At 37.7% G+C, this 20,075-nt stretch overlaps 2 protein-coding genes and 1 pseudogene across 2 annotated transcripts; 2 read left to right on the top strand and 1 right to left on the bottom strand.

Annotated features, from left to right (window-relative positions):
* The first annotated feature begins 4,506 nt into the window (after positions 1–4,506).
* LOC133870651 (disease resistance protein RPP8-like) lies at positions 4,507–7,455 on the top strand. The gene has a single exon (XM_062307815.1). It carries the CDS (start codon positions 4,559–4,561, stop codon positions 7,139–7,141), a length of 2,583 nt encoding a protein of 860 aa, XP_062163799.1. The 5' UTR covers positions 4,507–4,558; the 3' UTR covers positions 7,142–7,455.
* Positions 7,456–8,089: 634 nt separating this feature from the next.
* Positions 8,090–11,700, top strand: LOC133871719 (probable disease resistance protein RXW24L; annotated as a pseudogene).
* Positions 11,701–15,481: 3,781 nt separating this feature from the next.
* LOC133870659 (HMG1/2-like protein) lies at positions 15,482–17,326 on the bottom strand. Its single transcript, XM_062307821.1, has 8 exons — positions 17,165–17,326; positions 17,027–17,080; positions 16,646–16,768; positions 16,327–16,384; positions 16,179–16,223; positions 16,017–16,097; positions 15,821–15,919; positions 15,482–15,734 (listed from the first exon to the last, which is right to left on the bottom strand). The coding sequence occupies exons 2-8, from the start codon at positions 17,071–17,073 to the stop codon at positions 15,717–15,719; spliced, it is 471 nt and encodes a 156-aa protein (XP_062163805.1). The 5' UTR covers positions 17,074–17,080; positions 17,165–17,326; the 3' UTR covers positions 15,482–15,716.
* Between the last annotated feature and the right edge of the window lie 2,749 nt (positions 17,327–20,075).

The following is a 20,075-nucleotide window of genomic DNA, read 5'->3' as shown; positions in this document are numbered from 1 at the left end:
ACGCTACATAAGCTTTGGACGAATAAGAGACCAAAGATAAGAGGGTGATGTATAATATTACACTCAGGCTAAAGCTCTCTTATACTTATTGTTCGAATTACTATATTTAAATCCATATTTATATGTGCTATTGTTGGAATTCAAAATCAACTATTTTTTACAAAATAATTATACTTTTCACGCTCATTTAATTGTTGTATTTATTTATGTATAAAAATTAGTTGGTGTGATGTAACTATTTTTTATTTTAATTTTTTTTTTGGTAAGGTTTATAAGAATAAAATTGGTGTAATAAATATAGTTGAAGAGGAGCCTTACTCATGACTTAAATAATCCATCTGACAAAAGTTATAAATGCCATTGAACTGGAAAACCATGACGTTTAAGCCAAACGTCATGGTTTTCCGGTTTTAATTATTTGTACAAACATTAATTGAGGTGTAGAAGCCAAAAAACGTTCAAAATCAATGGCATTATTTATAACTATTGTCAGAGGCATTATGAATTGGGAAATGATAGAATAACAACTAGTGCACCAGTTATGCACCAATTATTCCCCGAATGAATTCCCAGTAGAGCTGATAAATAATTGATTTTATTGAAAACGTGCATTGAAGATACGATGTAACCCCCAAATAAGGATAAGAGTGAGTGTTGGGTGAATGGGATACAGCCTTTTAAATTAATTATTACTTACTCTTTGTTTTAATTAAATATATTACATGTTTGAGTTTTATTTATAGAATATTGAAATATTTATTTTATTAATATTTTACTTTGGAAGAGAGCAATTTTTTGCTTGGGGGTTGGCTTTAATTTCTTTGTTTCTTACTTTATATGTTATTTATTTCTTTTAATTGCCGGAAGGAACTAACAAAAGGACTACGCGTGGATAAGATAGAGCTGATTCTTCAACCAGCGTACAGGTAAATCAATCTAAGAGCAATGATTGACAGGTAAATTTGTTTAATAGTAATTAAAAAAGCCTTGCTAGCTACCAAAGAATTTTTTTACTTCAACATGAGGGTGTCGTCATATATATTTTCGAAAGCTAAAATTCAACAAACGTCATCTTTTGTCAAAAAAATTTAATATTTTGAAAGGGAAAGAAGGGCCAGGATAGAAATTTCACGGAAGACTTGAGAGTCAACTTGGCTATGTCCAACTCCAAGAAATTGACTGATCCTTTTGCCACATTTTTTTATAGGGAGAAATTTCTTGGAAATTCATTCAGCCGGCCAAATCGTGTCAAGCAAATCTCACTGTTCATGAATTTGTGAAAAAATTCAATGAAATATTGGAAAGAGCGTCATCTTCGTTACATGTGTACGTACAAGCATGTAAATTTTTTTTTTTTTTTTTAGTAGCAGAATTTAGCATTGATTGAATTTATTGTGAGAGCACCCTAATTTCAAACAATGAGATTGATTGATTTTAAATTTTTATGTGACTTTTAAAATTATTATTGGATTAAAATTTAATAGTGATCGATTTATCTCTAAGCTAATGGTAAGTAATGTTATAATCCTCTTAAAACTGATGTGACTTTTAAAATTATCATTAGATCAAAATCAAATAATAATTTATCTCGAAGCCAATGATTTCTATCATTACTCATTATGTATATATATACAGTTTTAATCTTTGTATTATATAGAGGCCAAAAATAACTTAACCAAGCAACCACCACAGTATCTACAACTTATCGAGAACCTGAAGCTTGGAAAGTTTTCCTAGAACATTGATGAGACTTCCATTTAACTGACTGGGGAATATAGATACAACTTGCTCAAGAAAGAGAGTTTTGAAAGATCAGATACCTCTCCACTTATACTATTGTTTGATTTGTTAGTAAACATTTGCTAAAAATATTTCCCCGTTATTTCCCGGTTATTTGCTAAAAATGCCGAGCAATTACTCAGGGAATAGGTGGTTTTGGGAAGAGATTCACACCACTCTGAAATTTGTAGTTTTGGGAACAGTAACCCCCTTCAAAACCCTTTGGGACGGTAACACTCTTCAAAACCCGCCGCTTTCAAAACAGTGTCTTCTATTTGTTTCATGTTTGATATGATTCTTGAACTAATGCTCCGTTTGTTTCGACGTAAAATATTTTTTGTCATAAAATATTTTTCGGCGTTTGGCTCGAACGAAAAAATCACCAACAACGTAAAACAGAATTTGGCAACCGCCGCTGGAATCCAGCAACATCAGGTCGCCATCGTTGGATTCTGGCCAAACTGGCCGAAAACTTGTCTGCCATAATTCGGCAAAGTTGCTGGATTCCGGCATAAATTTTCAGATTCTGGTTAAACAAAACAGCCGGAATCTAGCTGTACTGGATGGATTCCGATCGTACTAGTCAGATTCCGGATACTTCGCCGAATTCTAGCCAAACTGGTCGGAATCTAGAAAAAAGGCCGTAATTTGACTGTATTGGTTAGATTCCGGCTAGTTTGACTGAAATATAATCTGCAAACTGGCCAAAATCCCGAAAAAATGTCAGAATCCAGCTGTATTAGCTAGATTCCGTTAGTACTAGTCAGATTCCGACAATCCGATACTAAAATTCTAAGATCTTCGGTGGTAGAGTTGGGTTATCAACAAATTCTAGTGTCCGGCGGTGGCGGATTCCCACAAACATGCGTGCAAGAATAAATAGTTTAAATCCAGAAAACGATTTACGGTTTTGAAAACCATAAATCAAAAAATTAAAGAAGATTTTATGTCAAACTGAAAATGATTTTCGTTGATCATTATTTTCGTCCCTACCAAATACCGAAAACATTTTTCGAAAAACATTTTACCCCAAAACAATTATCGTGACTTTGTGAATTCTTATAAGAAAGTGAGGCTTGGGGTGTTTGTATTTTCTTGGTTATTTTTAAGAATAAATCAACTTTGGAACCTCTCACATTTTTTACTGGACACGAAAAAGAGAGCCTTTTTTATTTGGGGAATAATCCTTGCACAGTTATGCCATTGTTGTGCATCGGATGTGTTTTGTTTTGGCATTTTTTGCTATGTGCAATGTTTGGCTTTTATGTCAATTGACTAGATTGATTTCCCTGTACGCTGGTTGAAGAATCAGCTCTTAGGACACCATACTCCAAAAGAACAAGTACACGTGAAAGAAGGACGATCAAAAGCAAAATTGGCTTTGAGTTTGAGGTGCATTGAATCGCTACTTTTAGTTTTTAGGAAGATATTCGTCCTCACTCTATTAGAATTTGCTACCAAATGGCTACAATTTTACTCGTGAACTCTAAAACTGAGAGAAAATTTAAGTCAGAAATATTTAGGAAAAATCCTTTAACTACAGATTCTAAGATATGTTTGGTAAGTAATTGTGTAATGAAATATTTTTTTTGAATGATAGTAAGAAGTGATTGATATAATATAAAATTTGAGAATATTTTATAAAAAATTAAAAAAAAAATTGTTTTATAGTGAAATTTTTTATTTGAATAATAATAATAAAAAAATATTGATATGATGTAACAAGTATAAAAAAGTTAAAATATTTTTTATTTGACTTTTTTTTTAAGAAAAGTGAAAAATGTGCTGAAAATTTTAAGCTCGCTTGCTAAACAGCTTCCTTAGATTTTAGAGTGATACTTGTGAAAAGTCTATAAATTGACTTTTCAAGGTATGTTATGCAAAGTAAGTAACTTTTCACCAAAAAAATCCGGTATTGAATAAATAACTTTACACAAACAGCTCACATGTTTATTATAACTATAATTAATTATTAAATAGAGAGTGACAGTATGAAAAGTAATAACATTTCATAATTAGACACCCACACCCAATTATTATTAAATAGAGGGTGTCATACTTGCTGTATCAAGATTGGGATAATTATTTTTTAAAACAAATTTTCAACAAATTGATTTGTAAATTTATTTTTTTTTACAAATTAGTATTTAATAGTGACATGTATCCTTACCATGTAAAAAAACTAAGTTAAATGACACATTTCGCTTTTAGAAACTAATTTATAGAAATTTCATAAAAATTAATTTGTAAAATCGGTCACGTGCAAGTCACGTGACCGTTTAAGATAGAGACCCTCCCCAAGTCACGTGACTTGCACGTGACCGATTTTCCGTCCAAACAAACGGTCGATTGGACGGAAGGTTGATTTTGCCACACGTTGGCAAGTTTGGGGGGTCATGTACCAATTTTGATACATTAAGGGGTAAATCGCCACACCGTGGATAAATCAAGAAAATTAAGTGTAATTATCCCATAATTATAATATAAAAATGTAATTTCAAACCTTACTCTTCTCACTTCCAGTGATGGCTTTGGAAGGAGTCAATCTTACTAAAATATATGTATATATATATATATATATATATAGCTAACCGTGACAAAATACAACTGGTTTTATTCTATCCAAGAAGAAAAAAATAAATTGAATAATAAAAAATGAAAGATGTTGACTACAAACTTAGAAACCTGAAAGGGCATTTACAAAACTTAGCTACAGTTTGTTGAAGTAGCAGCACGCGCGTAGACTCATTGCCGCAAAGGAAGACCGATACCAGAAAAAATGGCGGACAGTGTTGTTTCTTTGCTCTTAGAGACTCTGAATCAGCTACTAGACCAAGATGCTGACCTGCTTCTTGATGTGGAGGACGAGATAAGGTCATTTCATGTAGAGCTGGGATTGGCAAATGGCTTTATCAGGAACTCTGAGGGTCAAGGGAATGCCGAAGCGGTGAAAGAATTGGAGAAGGAAATCAGCAAAGCAGCTTATGATGCAGAGGGCGACATCGACACGTTGGCTGTCAATGTCGCCAAGCAAAGGATGAGAGGCAAGTTTGGCAAGTTTTTTCATCGCTTTGGCCACAGAAGCAGGCTTAACGATGTTTCGACAAAGATCAAAATCATCACGAAGCGAGTCAAAGACATTTATGGCAAGAAAGTCTCAAACAACAACCAACCCGGCACCGGTAGCAGCCAGTCATTTTTAACAGGTGACCGGAACATCAAGGAAGTTGATCTGACATGCTTTCCGGAAGCGCTGAAGACTTTGTTGGATCAGCTGCGGAAGGATGACGGGGCGCGTGAGATTATTTCAGTTGTTGGAGAGGTCGGCATCGGCAAGACTGCTCTTGCCAAGAAGATCTACAACGACATTTCGGTTCAGGGTCACTTTGAATGCCTTGTATGGGTTCAAGTATCCCGGGATTGCAAAGCTGTAGAGTTGCTGAACAAAATTTTAGAGCGTTTTCAGCGTCCGGTGAGTGCCGGAGAAATGCATGACATGAAAGAGGAAGATTTGCAGAAGAAGCTGTCTGATTACTTACAAAATAAGCGATATCTAATTGTCATGGATGACTTGAGGAAAATAGATGGATGGGACAAGGTAGAACAAGCCTTCCCTGATGGTGGGAAAGGAAGTAGAATCTTGCTCACTTGTCGACCTGAGTATAATAAGGATCCACAAGGAAGGCCAACCAATTATTCCCTTCCACTTAGTGTGCTCAATGAAAAAGAGAGCTGGATTTCCCTATGTGATGGAATCTTCCCTGCAGGAATATGTGCTCCGAAGTTTGAAGTACCCGGCGAACAGATGGCACAAAAATGTAAGGGTTCACCTCTGTCCCTTGCATTTTTAGGCCATTTGTTAGTAATGCAGCGGCAAAATGTTGAAGCATGGTACAAGTTAGCAAATTATTTAAATACATCATCTACTGAGGGTAGCGAGCACAGCATAGACCTGCTTCTAAGCTTTGTCCATGAAAATTTACCCAATCACTTGAGCCTCTGCTTTCTCTATTTTGGTATGTTCCCAGAAGGAGCTGAAATCCCCGTGAGGCAATTGATCCAATTCTGGATAGCCGAAGGGTTTATTCGTCAAAAGGGTAGTACAAAGATGGAAGATGTTGGGGAGCAATACTTGGAGGAGCTCATCAGACTCAACTTGATCCAGGTGACTGCGAGGAGGACAGACGGTGGAGTGAAGACGTGCGGCATCCATGATCTTTTCCGGAAGTTTTGCATTTCCAAGGGCAGAGAAACGAAATATCTTGAAATGCCAGAGAATTTAAGTGATGCTCAGGAAAAGACAATTAGAAGACTAGCCATTCATGTCACCTCTCCGAAGGGTGTTTTCTCAAAACTCAGCCGGTGTTCAGGCGTCCGTTCTTTCCATTATTCTGTCATAGGTACTGATCATGTTACGCTTCCCACTGCTCGGTGGAGTACACTTTACGAAGGCTTCAACTTGATCAGGGTGTTGAACCTGGGGATGATAGTTGTGTCCGGCCTTCCCAAGGAGGTTGGAAGGCTGATTCATTTGAGGTACTTGAGGATAAGAGCTCCGGATATGAAGAATGTTCCTCCCTCTATATGCAATCTTCTAAATCTTCAAACACTGGACATGAGAGAGTCTAGCTTGAGCAACTTGCCGGATGGGATTTGGAAGCTGCAGCAACTACGGCATCTGTACTTGTTTCGGCTCCGTAATTTTTGTGATCAAGGAAATGATGAGAAATCTCTTGGGAACCTCCAAACCTTGTATTGCATACGTCCCCATAAAGGCATGAAGCGCCTTATGGTCAAGGCCAAGTTCCCTAATGTTAGAAAACTAAAACTAGATAGCCAAAACCGGGAGGAAACGGCTAAATTCCTTGAAAGCCTTGATCATCTATACCACCTCCAGTCACTCAAAATTGTTTCAGATTCTAAACTTCCTGATTCAAATGCATTCCCCTTGACACTCACCAAATTAACTTTGCAGGATACAACTCTTGGGGAAGATTGTGTGAAAACACTAGAGAAGCTGCCTAATCTTCGTGTACTCAAACTACTACAAAATTCTGTTAATGGAGAGGAGATCAACTTCAGTGCAGGTGGGTTTCCTCAGCTCCAAATCCTCCAAATGGTGGAACTGCATATAACTACATGGGCACTAGGAAGAAAAGCGATGGTGAATCTTCGACATCTGGTCATCAGTAAATGTGATCATTTGGAGAAAGTTCCAGATGACCTGAAGAGCTTGGCTAATCTGCAAATAGTCGAGGCCCTTTGGCTCTCTACAAATCTGAGAGAGACCCTTCAAAACATCCTGGGTAAGGATGGGCCTAAGATAATGATAGTACCAGACATGTCTGTTGCATCAACTTGAAGATGTTTGTTACGTGGTCAAGTGGGAGACTAGAAGCTGGCAGAGTAGGAAGCAAGTCGTGCAGTATTTGTATTTGTTTTGGGTCTGTTGTTTTACTAGTGTTATTTGGTTGGGAGACTTATGGATAGCACTGTATTGAGTAGGAATAAATATTTATCTCACCTTGGATGAAGATATACAGCTTATGTTATGTTAGAATTAAGTTGAGTTGTGGTCACTTTGAGGTTCTTTCACATGGGACTCTTTTCATTGTATGCTGTTCTTAAATACTGCACTGTTATGTAATAAAAGTATCGAACAAATATTTTATCAAACTTTGTGTTTGTTTAGGAGGTGAGAAGTCTTCTAATTTCTCTAACAAGGAGGTCTCAAGCAAGTGCCTTAGCCACAACTCATTGTCTGCTAAAGCATAATTGCCGTAATTGTGTCTGGGCCGGCGAGGTGCAGCAACAGAAATGGTGCCCAAAATGCCATGAGCTCTTCATTGATAGGATTAGTTTAGTTGGCAGCACAGCTGCAGGAATTTAATTTGGCCTTAATAATAACATTAATGAATCCTACATGGTACTGGCAGATGTGTACAACTGCCTTTATTTTCAGTCAACTGTAATTATATAATTAGAAATGTCAATGCATGTCAGATTTAAGTCTGCTTCAAGAAAATTTTACCAGTTGTCCATGTACATTGGATAATAGCATCTGCACTAGTCAGTGTTCTCATTCACTTATTGTCTTTTAATTGAGCAATTAGGAAGCATCAATCTCAAGCTGAATAGTGATATATATCAGATCCTAAGGAAAATTGCACCTTTGTGAGTCCGAGCTGGCCAAGGCATAGGTTGCTTTGTCCAATTATTTATCCGGTCAAGCAGGCTCCATAAATGCTCTCTTACAATCACCTGTCCGAATTTGAGATTCTCAAATTCGAACAGAGAATTTGAGGGGATCCTTATCCCTCATCAACAACTGGTGGTGAAACAAACGAAGCACCATTCCTGGTTTGGTTGGGATGATTAAGGAGAAAGAGGAGAAGAACAGGAAAGGCAGGAGACAATCAATGGATGTTGAGGCAGTTGTCTCTGTGGTCAGTAGGAAACTCTGCTCATACAAGAATCAATCATCTTCAACAAGGCGAGTTATGAGGTAGAGCTGGTCAGAATAAGTCTAAGACAGATGCAAAACTTCTTAATAGATGCAGAAGATAAAAAAGAACACGATGATGATGTTAAGAAGTGGATGGAAGAATTTCTTAATGTTGTTTACAGGGTGGAGGATGCCATTGAAACATTTGTCCTCTGGAGAATGCGAGGAGAATAGGCTTCACTAGGAGCCACATGTTCTTCCCCAAGAAGTTGAAGGCTGATGTAGACCCACGCAACGAGGGAGAGATTAAGAAAAAGATCAAGGAGATCAAGCATGAGATAGAGGAGATGAAGAAAAAGATTGAGGGGATCAAGAGCGAGAATGAAGAGCTTGGCTATAGCAGGGCGCAGAGAATTCGGGAATCAAACCATAGTGAGCCCCTCAGGATTGAGGAATATTCAACTGTAGATGAAGAATCAGACGTCATTGGCTTCAAAGAGGATAAAAGAAGGCTGGTGAGCGAGCTAACTAACACTTCCTACCGACGTCTGGAAGTCATCTCAATTGTAGGCGCGGTTGGCTCTGGCAAGACTACCCTTGCAATGGAAATATACAACAGAAGTGAGATCAAAGGTTATTCTGACTGCCGCGCGTGGGTTTCTTCCTCTGAGAACCTTATGTTAACAGTTGTTGAGACAGTTTCCGGTAGGTGACGTGTCGGTCAGATGTTGGACTAAGTTGCTCCCGGTTGTATCTGGTTCACCTGAAAAGTAAAGCTGCGTCGGGGGGTTCCGACAACCCCGCTCCGATGCCTAAGTAAGTGTATGGTTCTGAGAATAAATGCGCAGAATAATGCCAAAGAGACTGATTAGCATGTACCTTAGCATCTGAAGTAGTTCTTGTATTTATAGAGGCTGTGGAGCAGTTCTGTTAACTTCACAATTCGTGCACGAGGCGGTTGGAGGAGACGTGGCTCCACGTAAACAACTCTTCCTGGTTCCGTAGATCTCGGTGGCATCATGGGGTCCCACGACATGCATCGTGTCCCTTAGGTTCCGGGTACTGCCGAGACGCATGACTTCCATGACGTGCATCGTGTCCCTTAGATTCCGGGTACTGCCGAGACGCTTGCAGATGCGGATACCAACTAGTATTTGGATCTCCAACTCAGGCCAGTTGCAACATCTGACGTGTCGGTCAGATGTTGGACTAAGTTGCTCCCGGTTGTATCTGGTTCACCTGAAAAGTAAAGCTGCGTCGGGGGGTTCCGACAACCCCGCTCCGATGCCTAAGTAAGTGTATGGTTCTGAGAATAAATGCGCAGAATAATGCCAAAGAGACTGATTAGCATGTACCTTAGCATCTGAAGTAGTTCTTGTATTTATAGAGGCTGTGGAGCAGTTCTGTTAACTTCACAATTCGTGCACGAGGCGGTTGGAGGAGACGTGGCTCCACGTAAACAACTCTTCCTGGTTCCGTAGATCTCGGTGGCATCATGGGGTCCCACGACATGCATCGTGTCCCTTAGGTTCCGGGTACTGCCGAGACGCATGACTTCCATGACGTGCATCGTGTCCCTTAGATTCCGGGTACTGCCGAGACGCTTGCAGATGCGGATACCAACTAGTATTTGGATCTCTAACTCAGGCCAGTTGCAACAGACTTGGGCCCAAGTGGCCTCAATGGGCCCGGGTAGATTATGCTTCTTACGACATTTGGGCCTGGAAGGGTGGATCAGAGAGGGCCCATATCCCGGATTGGGCCCAACATCCGAGAAGATCTATATTTGTCCCAACAACAGTATAAAGACAGCACCAGAAACAGTTTCAGAAATCAAGCATGCAGAGCATACAGCAGTAGCTACCAGAAATCACGCACAAACAGCAGCTACAACATCTCCAGAAATCACGCATGACAGCAGCCACCCTTCTCCTCATTTCAAGCTTACACTCCCTGGTCCTAGTCTCGCAACCAACTGCTGCACAGCCACACTAGTTCTGCCAGCAGTAGCTAGGATTCCTTATATTGTAGTTCTTTGCTTTGTTTTTCTCACTTGTAAAGTCCCTCTGATAGTTTCCTTTTCACCTTGTATTGCACTGATTCGTTTGTAACCATTGTACAAAACTCTGAGCTCTTTTTGTTATATATACACATGAAACTACTCTGCTTTGGTATGCTTTCCAAAACAGAGAATTCTCCAAACTCTTCTTGGAGAATTCTCTGTTTTGGTATGCTTTCCAAAACAGAGAGTTCGCTGGGTTGCTGAGCATGGTGACATCAAAGACAAAGAGTATCCCTGTAACGAATCATTATACATTCAATATCTGCACTCTTAGCCTCTTAATTGTCCTTCAACATTCAGAAAAGAGATATGCCTGCAAAGGAAATAGGGAACTTTCTCCTTGAAGTCATTCGTCATAGAGGCTTTGGATTGCTTAGGGTGCTTGATCTAGAGCGTGTTTACAAACCTATACTGCCTGAGAATCTGGGGAAAATGTATCACTTAAGGTACTTGGGTTTAAGATGGAGCTTCTTGGATACCCTTCCCCCCTCTGTTGGTAAGCTGCCCTACCTCGAGACCTTGGATGTGAAGCACACCTACATCATCTCTCTACCCAAATCTATTTGGAAGATGAAACACCTCCGGCATCTCTGTCTGAATGAAATACGCCTTGACATGCCTGTGCAAAAGCATCACAGATCTCTTACTCAGCTCCAGACGTTATGGGGATTATTCGTGGACAAGAGAAGTCCAGTGAAGAATGGTTTGAATGGGTTAATCAATCTCAGGAAACTGGGTCTGACATATCATTTGGACTCTGCTCAAGAACTAAATGAGTGGATTGCAAGACTGGCAAGTCTTCAATCTCTGAGATTAAGATCCAAGGACGGAAGTGGTCGACCTTCAAAGCTCGAATTAAAGCCTCTGTCAAGCTTTGAGAATCTCACCGACCTTTATTTGCTTGGAAACTTACAGAAGCTGCCTGAGAGGTACGAATTCCCTCCGAAACTTAAAGTTCTTACTTTGTCGGTCTCAAAGCTGGAAAAAGATCTGATGCCAATCCTAGCGCAGCTACCAAGCCTTTCTGTCTTGAGGCTATTGGCCAATTCCTACACTGGCAAGGAAATGAAGTGCCCTGGTGAAGGCTTCACTGCACTTCGCACATACTGAAGCTCTGGATGCAAATGAAATTGGAGAAATGGACGGTGGAGGAAGGAGCAATGCAGAACCTCCGAGATTTAGAAATCCGATCCTGTCGCGAACTAAAGGAGCTTCCAGACAAGTTGCTAAATCTGTGCAACATTCAGGAAATAATTTTAACGGACATGCCCGAGGGATTTGCAGAAAATGTTCAAGCCGACGAGCACAAGAAAAAAATAATCACCACCAGAAAGTCTCCAGTGTGAAGCAGGTTTCAATCCATTGCCTCCTTTACTAGCGATTGCTCTGTTTTTGTCATATTAATCTCCGTATCTTTTAAGTAGTTACCCTTCAACTTACTTTCAAGAGATAGTGTGGCTTGTGCTAAAAGCTTGGAAGACAACCTGAGTGAAGGAGCTGCAACCCGATCGAACGAACACCCTTAATTTGCTAATTGCTGTTTTAATGTCGTTGCTATTGATGTTGCTATGTTTCTGTTCTTGTTGCTACTGCCGTGTTTTCGTCGTTGTTAAAGAGCGCTGCTCTATATCATGTTAGAAACATTCAGTGATTTTTCGAATTGTTTCATATGCTTGTTGTATCAGACTTCATTTATATCCCTTTCAGTGCAACAGTAAGGAATGCTTTTTCTTGGAAGCTGAAACTTAAATTCTCTAAGATTAATTTCTGATAACAAGGAGGGGGGAAAAACATAAAGACATTTTTTCTTTTTCTTTTTTATGAAGCAATGCTATACATATACAAACGAATCCATACAATGAAAGGACTCCAAATCATCGGCAGAATATGACTGTCATAAACTAGAAGACCTTTATTTTAAAGAAAGCTCCCCCATTCAACCATACCGTCTTCCCCGTATTAGAAAACGGAAAATGGTTGGGCGAACGGAGATTTTAGATCTCACTCGTTAACGGTGCTAAAACTATCCTCTGAATATGGTTTCATACTAACCTGTTAAGGAGATGGCTTATCCTTAGCCATTGCACCCGAACCCAATCCTCCTATCTCCTTTCCCTCCAAAGTCCAACAGTAATCAAAAACCGCAAAAGTACCAAGCACAGAAATGTTCACTTGGGTGCTCTTAGGGTGCCTCGGTGTGGGCAATTGCACCTACGCCAGCCGCCTCTCTGACCTCCTCTGTGTCCCCACCCTCAAGGGCCAAAACTATTTATTTATTTTTTTTTTTTTTTTGGCCTTTTGGCTCATGAGGTCGAACCACCTTAAGGATCACGGAAGTGGTTTAACTATTCCCATGGTAGAGGGTGGCTTAGGTACCCCTTTTCTTTTTTTCTTTTTTAAAAGTTCTAAATACTTTTAAAAATATATATATATATATATTTTTTTTTTCAATTATTTCTATTAATTTTTAAACTCTTTATTTTCTGTTTTTTTTTTTTTACATTATGACACGTGTTTATTTTAAGAAGTTGACACGTGAACAATCATTAGATTTTGGACGAAAAAACTAACGAAAACAATAATTCAGCCTTTTCCCAAAATCAGATACCATATGTGATACAAATTGAAGCACAAAGGGTAAAAAAAAATAAAAACTCTAAACCATAAGTACTAAAAAAGTGTTTAACCCTAAGTTTTATGATATTTGTTGGCCTTTGCTCAACAGCTATTGCTGACACTAGAGAAAGAAGAGCACCAATAGAGAGAACATCCTCCTCACCCGTTCTATTGTTATCCAGAAGTTCTACGTTGTTATCATGATTACCAGCAGTGGCGAGAACAATGTCTCAAAGGAAATACTTGCAAAGTTGGATTTGAAAACAAAGAAACAACCATCACCATATAAGATCGGGTAGATCATATGGGGCGGTTAAAGTAAAGGTAAACGAAGTTTGCCGAGTCGCGTACAGTATTGGACTATTGGTATAACTCATGTTGTGGATACGAACCCCTGCCTTATTGTCTTGGGGAGAACATAGCAATTTGATGTCAACAGCGTATAAAGGTAAGAACAACGTTTACATTTTCTTCAGAGATGGTCTGAAAATTATGTTAGTCAATGCAAGAGGAAGCGTCGTCTACCACACCCACAAATGAAGTGATAAAACCAATCCTTTTGACAAAGGAGACTCAACACCATCCTCAAGGGTCCAAAGCCAAGTACAGCTAAGGTGCAAACAAGCAACGGACAACAATGCTTTACCAAGAATGGGACTTGGATCGGATTTATTTGCACAAGAAAGCTTCCAGTGGGCACTAACCACAAATTGAAAAAGTATGGTCTATATTAAAATCTCAACCCAAACGAGTTCTTTCCAAGTAGACTACAGTAAGACATGCAAAACACAGTACCGGACGAGCGCTCAACCAGCATTGCAAGCACAATACATTAAGCACCGAGTAGATTGGTAGAGAAGAGAATTGAAGATGATATACTGAAGCCTCAAATTTGAGTGATAATAGTCTTTCAAATTCACTCACGTTATTGGTAGAGAAGGCTATATGCCTTGCAAAACCTCACCATCACCAATCAATCATAGAGATATCAATCAACATAACAAAGGATGTGCAAACAAGGTTAAAAGAAAGATCTCAAGTCTATATAAGATCAGGCCAAGCAAGTAGCACCAACCGGTAGTGGGCTCAGAGAATCCAAATTTTCCATTACCAAATCCAACCAGAGACCTGACCATACATAATCAGTTATATATCAGGTAAATCATGCAAGCCCCATTATTGATTAACCCAGATATTTACCTCACTAATACCAATATGTTAACAAACTTCCCTACCATGCGTAACTAATTACCAGTATAAAACAAATCTTAGCACAGAATTAACCCCATTAGATATTAACAAAAGCGCTTAACATGATTTAATTACCACAATGGTATAACAACTTAAATTTTGATCCCAGTTTCATATGCAAATCAATTCGAATATGGCAATTCTCCATCAAGGACAAGAACCAAGTTACCAGAGCCCATTCACAATCATCTCCTTCAAAGATCATTCGAGCCACCCACTATTCACCATACAGACCACGCTGATGCTCTTAACACTTACCCTTCCGAACCATCTGTTTTAGCGCCCAAACCAGCAAAAATATTTCACTCACAGCAGTTCCACAAAACTAGGACGATTCTAGAAGCACAAGATAAGGATGCACCAATAAGGATGAATGTTAAAAGTCATGGCTTAGTGACTACAGTAATTTTCACACAAATTTAACTTCAGAACTATATTTAAAATTTCAAACCAAACCAATAACCCAAGCCAATTAGAGTGAATTCACAATAAAGGACTTACAAAACAGAGCCTATTACATTCTATCTCTAAGATATTTAATTTAGAAGGCATTGGGCAGCACCTTATAGTGCACCCATCTTCCAACATAGGTACTCAAGACTCCCAAAGACAGAAGCTCCCTCACTTCTCTAATTCCAAATGCATAGGCCAAGAAATTTACATTAAGGACGAAATTTCTCCTAAAAAATAATCAAAATGCCAAATGCATAAGAGAATAACCAACCAGAAATAGAATCATAAATGTATGAAAGCCTTCCATAACATGAATCCCAACCACTGTCAGGACATTGAAAACAGAACAAGATGAGTGAAAATGAAGTATTATACCTAACCTGCAAGGGCTTGTAAGAGAAAGAATATACAAAACGTTTAACACACTCCAAAACGAAAATCCCAATTAATGAGGATCAGCCTATGGTTCCCATCACTTAATCAGTCAGATACGTATTCTTTTCAGAATGTTAATCTATAACCAAAAAAACATTGAACCAACATCTAAAATATCAAGACATAAAACCAATATGCATTTTCTCCATGATGCCATTTTGCATCTTCAGCCAAACAAGCGTAGAGACTACCAAATCCATGATGGTACCAATAAATCACAGCTTTCATATGGACAATGCTTGTCCACCCAAAAATGAAAAGAAATGTCCAAACAACTCTAAAACATCAACAATCACAGTAACAAACACCAAAGAGAAAGGTCCAGACATCTGGAGAGAGGGAGTAAAAACAAACAAAATTAATAGAAACACACATAAACAAATAACTACGCATTATAATCAAAAGCTAAATCAAGGGGATAAGCTGCTAACATTCTACAATAGATGAAACACGTTTGCTAAATCATTAGGTTCAAATAAAAGTACAAAGAGAAGGCACTTCCAATCTATGACTACCCATTTTGAGGAAGAGCAAAATAAATTGACAGGGGGACAGGGATATATTTTCTTGGAAAAGGGAACAAAAGTTTAGACATAAGATCATCAAACCAGTAGCATGGGATGATCAGAAATTTTTTGACAGCCTAAATGACTATCCTATACTTTGTGCCATTGGCTACTCATCATCATCCTCCTGCAAACGAGAGAATAAAAAACAATCAATTAAAATGAAGATTCAAACCTTCTTATACAGAATCACACTAAAGAATTCTGACAAACCTCATCACTGCCATCTTCATCTCCTTCATCCTCATCATTCACCTCAGACATTGACTTCTCAGACTCAACTTCGTCCTCTGCTGCATTGGCACCTTCAGCCTGATTCAACCAAAAAACCAAGCAAACCAATCATTCATTGGTTACATAGATCCACAACAAAACAAACAAACAAAGTATAATATATATAAGGAATTACCTGCTTCTTGTTATAGGCTTTCATGTTCTTCTCATAGTCAACCTTCCTTTTCTCTGCCTTAGCTACAAATGGTGCCTTCTCCTGAAATTAATTGTGTTCTTTAACTCAAAACCACTTATTGTTTAACATTAATCAATAATTTCAATTTTGGGAGACACTTACAGCATCAGACATAGACTTCCATTTAGCTCCAGCAGCTTTACCAACCTGATAATTATACCATCAACAATAACGGATTCAAACTCATGAGAACTACACCATTTACTTAACTACCCATATCCAAAAAGGAATAGATCACATTAAGACTTACAGCAGAGACTGATTTATTGTCAGGGTGATCCTTATTGAACTGCTTCCTGAACTCCTCCCTGTAATCATCAAATTTAGGAAATTAAAATAAATAAATGAAAAGGCGAGATATAGATTGATATAAATTACAACTTGAGGTAACAAACAAGCCTCCGTTCAACATGTACTTCTAACTTGTTGGTAAAAATAAAAATCATATTTGAGTCTGTGGGTGTGTTACGTGGACTTTCACTTTCTTTTTTCTCGGGAAACATTTATTTTCCGGTAAAACAAACAAAAAAAATTGAGAAACGAGATTGAAGGGTAACAAGAACAGCTACATGAAAACGAAGAAAGCACTGGCGGGCCTTTTAGGCTTGTTAGGGTCTTTCGTGGCCTTTCCCTTCTTAGTCGGTGCCTTTCCAGCTTTCGTGGAAGCACTGCCTTTCTTATTCACAGAAAGCCTACCACCACACACAAAACCACACGAAAAACATCAATACAAAGATATTCATATACGTATACATGTAGATATAGATAGAGAGACAGAGACAGAGACAAAGACACGCACGCGCACACACACACACAGAAAGAAAAGAAAAAAGAAAAAAAGAGTTGTTTTCATCATTTTTAGATCTAAGATCTGAGAGACCATGATCAACGGGGTTTTATTCGGATGGCTAAAACAAGGAACAGATTTTTAGAAGAACAATAAAACTTACTTGGGATCAGCTCTCTTCGACTCAGACTTGGCTTTCGTTCCTTTCATGGCGAACCTGCAAAAAACACGATCAGATCAGTGAAAATCGTTCAAAATACGCGAAAATTCGTCGAAAATCGATCGGAATCAACGGACTCACAGGTCTGGTGAACTCGAACTAGGGTTAGGGTTAGGGTTGGGGCTAGAGTTTCAACGCGGAAAGAGAGAGAGAGAGAGAGATAAGTGGGATTGATTGTGAGGGGGCTCGAGATGCCGAAAGGCGGAGATATTAAGTTCAGGGTTAAATTGAAATTCAATTGCGCATGAAATGAAATTTGGGGGTTTAGGCGGGATTTTAAATTTTATGCCATGTCATTGATCCGTGTGCTTTCACGGTATTGGCTGCGTAGATCTTAAGCGTCCTTTCGATCTTCGCCCCTTTGTGTTTTCCTTTGTGTTTCTTCTTCTCTCTCGGTTGGTCGGTCAACGACTCTCTGGTGGACTCGGGTTGGAGGTCAGCGCAGGCCCAATTCCAATGCATTTTCTTTTTGTGTGTAAGAGAGTTTCACTCGGAAAAAGCCCATTTCTAATGAACTCCACCCAATCTCTCAGTGACCCAAGCCCAAATTATGTTCGGCCATGGCTAGGTGCATCAAGCCTCAAGGTGACCATAACGATTAACGACACTTCACTGCATTCATATTTTTCATTTTAGTGCCACCTTTAATTATGAAAGAAAATTCCAAATACTCATCTTTGGTACGGTTTTTATTCTAAATTCATATTTTTATTTTTTATTTGATAATGTCCATCGGCTATTAAGTTTTTTTTCCTTTTTAATAAAGATTAATACAAAAATTGATGAAAACGACTACATCAATCCAATAAAATAAGAAAGATAAATATGTAACGTTAAATGGACCGCCTATGTATATCTTGATCTAATAAGAACTTCTTAGAGTAAGACAATGGTCAATCACCCCGTCATGATGGTTGAGGGACTGAACCGATCAGCTTGAGAAAAAAAAAAAATAAATAAATAACACTAATTTAAATTTCTAATCAACAAAATATCCATTCAAAATAACAAAAAGATATACAAAATAGGACTTTACGCATTTATTAAATGTGAGACAATCTAAACGGTTGCCTAAACAATATACTCATTGGATTTTTACCATTAAGATTCTTTTATTTATTATCAAATTATTCAGTTCAAATAAAACGAAAGCATAAAGGGAAAACAAATGGGTCAAAATTACAATTAAAAGAATGATAATTATCACAAAATGATTCGTACAAACACACTAACGAGTTAACATTAGGCTCTAGATTGCTTTTAAACTCACAATTTCACATATAAAATTGGCCCAATTGTTCCAAATTATTGATACTTAAAGTAACGTTATTTTATTTTGATGGATTTAAAATCAAAGAAAAATTACACTTTACCTTCTCAATATTTTACTGCTTTCTCAATATTACCTTCAAAGTAAAATAAATAAATTGCAATGCACCCTAACTAAATTTTAAAAAATTTCAATGACATTCATCTGTTACTTAAGTTTGTCATTTTTAAGAGCATTTCTTTCGGAAATATTATTTTTAAAAATAAATAAGTAATTATGGGTGACTCAGCCACTCTCATTCAGTAGGCCTAAGGTGGTTTGGCCAAATAGGGGTGGTCGAAACTACCACAAACCCTTAGGGCCACCCCCATTTGGCTACATGAGGGTGGTTGAATCACTTCCATGGGTCATGGGAGTGGTTCGCCACCCCCTAGGCCTAAAAAAGAAAAAAAAAATTAGCCGTTTTTCTTTTTTTAAAAAAAAAAGAAATTTATTTTTTTAGGGATGTTTTCAGAACGATTGCTTTTAAAAATTCACTTGAATCGCATGTGAGTCTATTTTCATCAAAAAGTACAAACTTAAGTAACGGAATAATTACATTGCAAAATTATGAAACTTGGTTGGGGTGCATTACAATTTTTTTTTTTTTCACTTTTGAGACAATTAAAAAAAAAATATAAACCATTGAGAGGTAAAATATAATTTTTTTCAGAAATCAAATATTGCAAGTACGAAGACTTTGGAGTCTGTGTAGCAAGTCAATGCTGATATTTGACGAGGGCTAAATTGCAAAGCAACTTCTCTTGATGGAATTGATCGTTTCACAACCATTAGGACATCAATGTGGTTTATTATTATTTTCTTTTTATCAAAAGTTCAAAAATAATTTAGTCTATTAAATTAAAATGAATCTAAAATACAAGTCAATATTGACATTTGACAAGGGCTAATTCAGCCTTTTTTTTATATGCATTTTTAAGTCTCACATGAATATCATTTTGAATATATATCAATTCAATATTCTAATTTTTTTATTTTTTTTTTAAAAAAAAATCCTCTAACCTAATTTTTTTTTTTTTAAAAAAAAAAACCTTTAAGTTTGATTGATAATACTCTTTAAATTTAATTAAATCATTAACAAATAACTTCAAATACAAAACTACTTCTATTTTACATCACATCAAAACATTTTTTTCAACGAAAAGAAAAAAAAAAATATAGAAAGTTTTATTAAAGGAAGCCTTTTTTTTTTCCTTTTTTTTTTTTTTTTTTTGGTCTTTTAGAAAGAGGAAAGGGGTTTTAAAGGCCACCGGGCCAACCGCAACTCAAGGATTTCATAAAGCCTGTGTTTATGGCAACTAGCTTCAAAGGCCGAACAAAAAGTTATAAAAAGGTTCACACCAGTCTCAAAGCCCAGTAGACTCTACCCCCATCCATCCCATTATCGTTTTCAAGGGTGTAGGGCTTTACTATTTATTACACCATTCCAATCCAAAATGGTTGAATTGTGTACGATTATGGTTCGCAGTTATTGAATAAAATCGTTAACCGCAACTACCTAAGATAATTATTGAATTTTAACAACTACAATCGCCTCCGCATAGACGGTTAGCGGTTTTTCTTATAACCGCTGGTTAGCGATTATTACGTTTATAACTTGTGATTTGAAAATCGCATTTTAATGTGGGCTTTAGGTTGACTTTGGGCCGATTTTGGTATGGG

The sequence above is a fragment of the Alnus glutinosa genome, chromosome 6 (assembly GCF_958979055.1).
Source record: "Alnus glutinosa chromosome 6, dhAlnGlut1.1, whole genome shotgun sequence".
Classification (NCBI taxonomy): domain Eukaryota; kingdom Viridiplantae; phylum Streptophyta; class Magnoliopsida; order Fagales; family Betulaceae; genus Alnus; species Alnus glutinosa.
Note: the sequence above shows the minus strand (reverse complement) of the source record. Positions and strands in the feature narration are given on the sequence as shown.

Excerpts from the sequence above, each read along its gene's own strand:
- LOC133870651 (XM_062307815.1), top strand. The coding sequence starts at position 4,559 with ATGGCGGACAGTGTTGTTTCTTTGCTCTTAGAGACTCTGAATCAGCTA.
- LOC133870659 (XM_062307821.1), bottom strand. The coding sequence starts at position 17,073 with ATGAAAGGAACGAAAGCCAAGTCTGAGTCGAAGAGAGCTGATCCCAA. Across the intron at positions 16,098-16,178 it reads GGAAGTCTATGTCTGATGCT|GAGAAGGCACCATTTGTAGC; the intron begins GTAAGTGTCTCC and ends AATTAATTTCAG. Across the intron at positions 15,920-16,016 it reads AAGCCTATAACAAGAAGCAG|GCTGAAGGTGCCAATGCAGC; the intron begins GTAATTCCTTAT and ends TGGTTGAATCAG.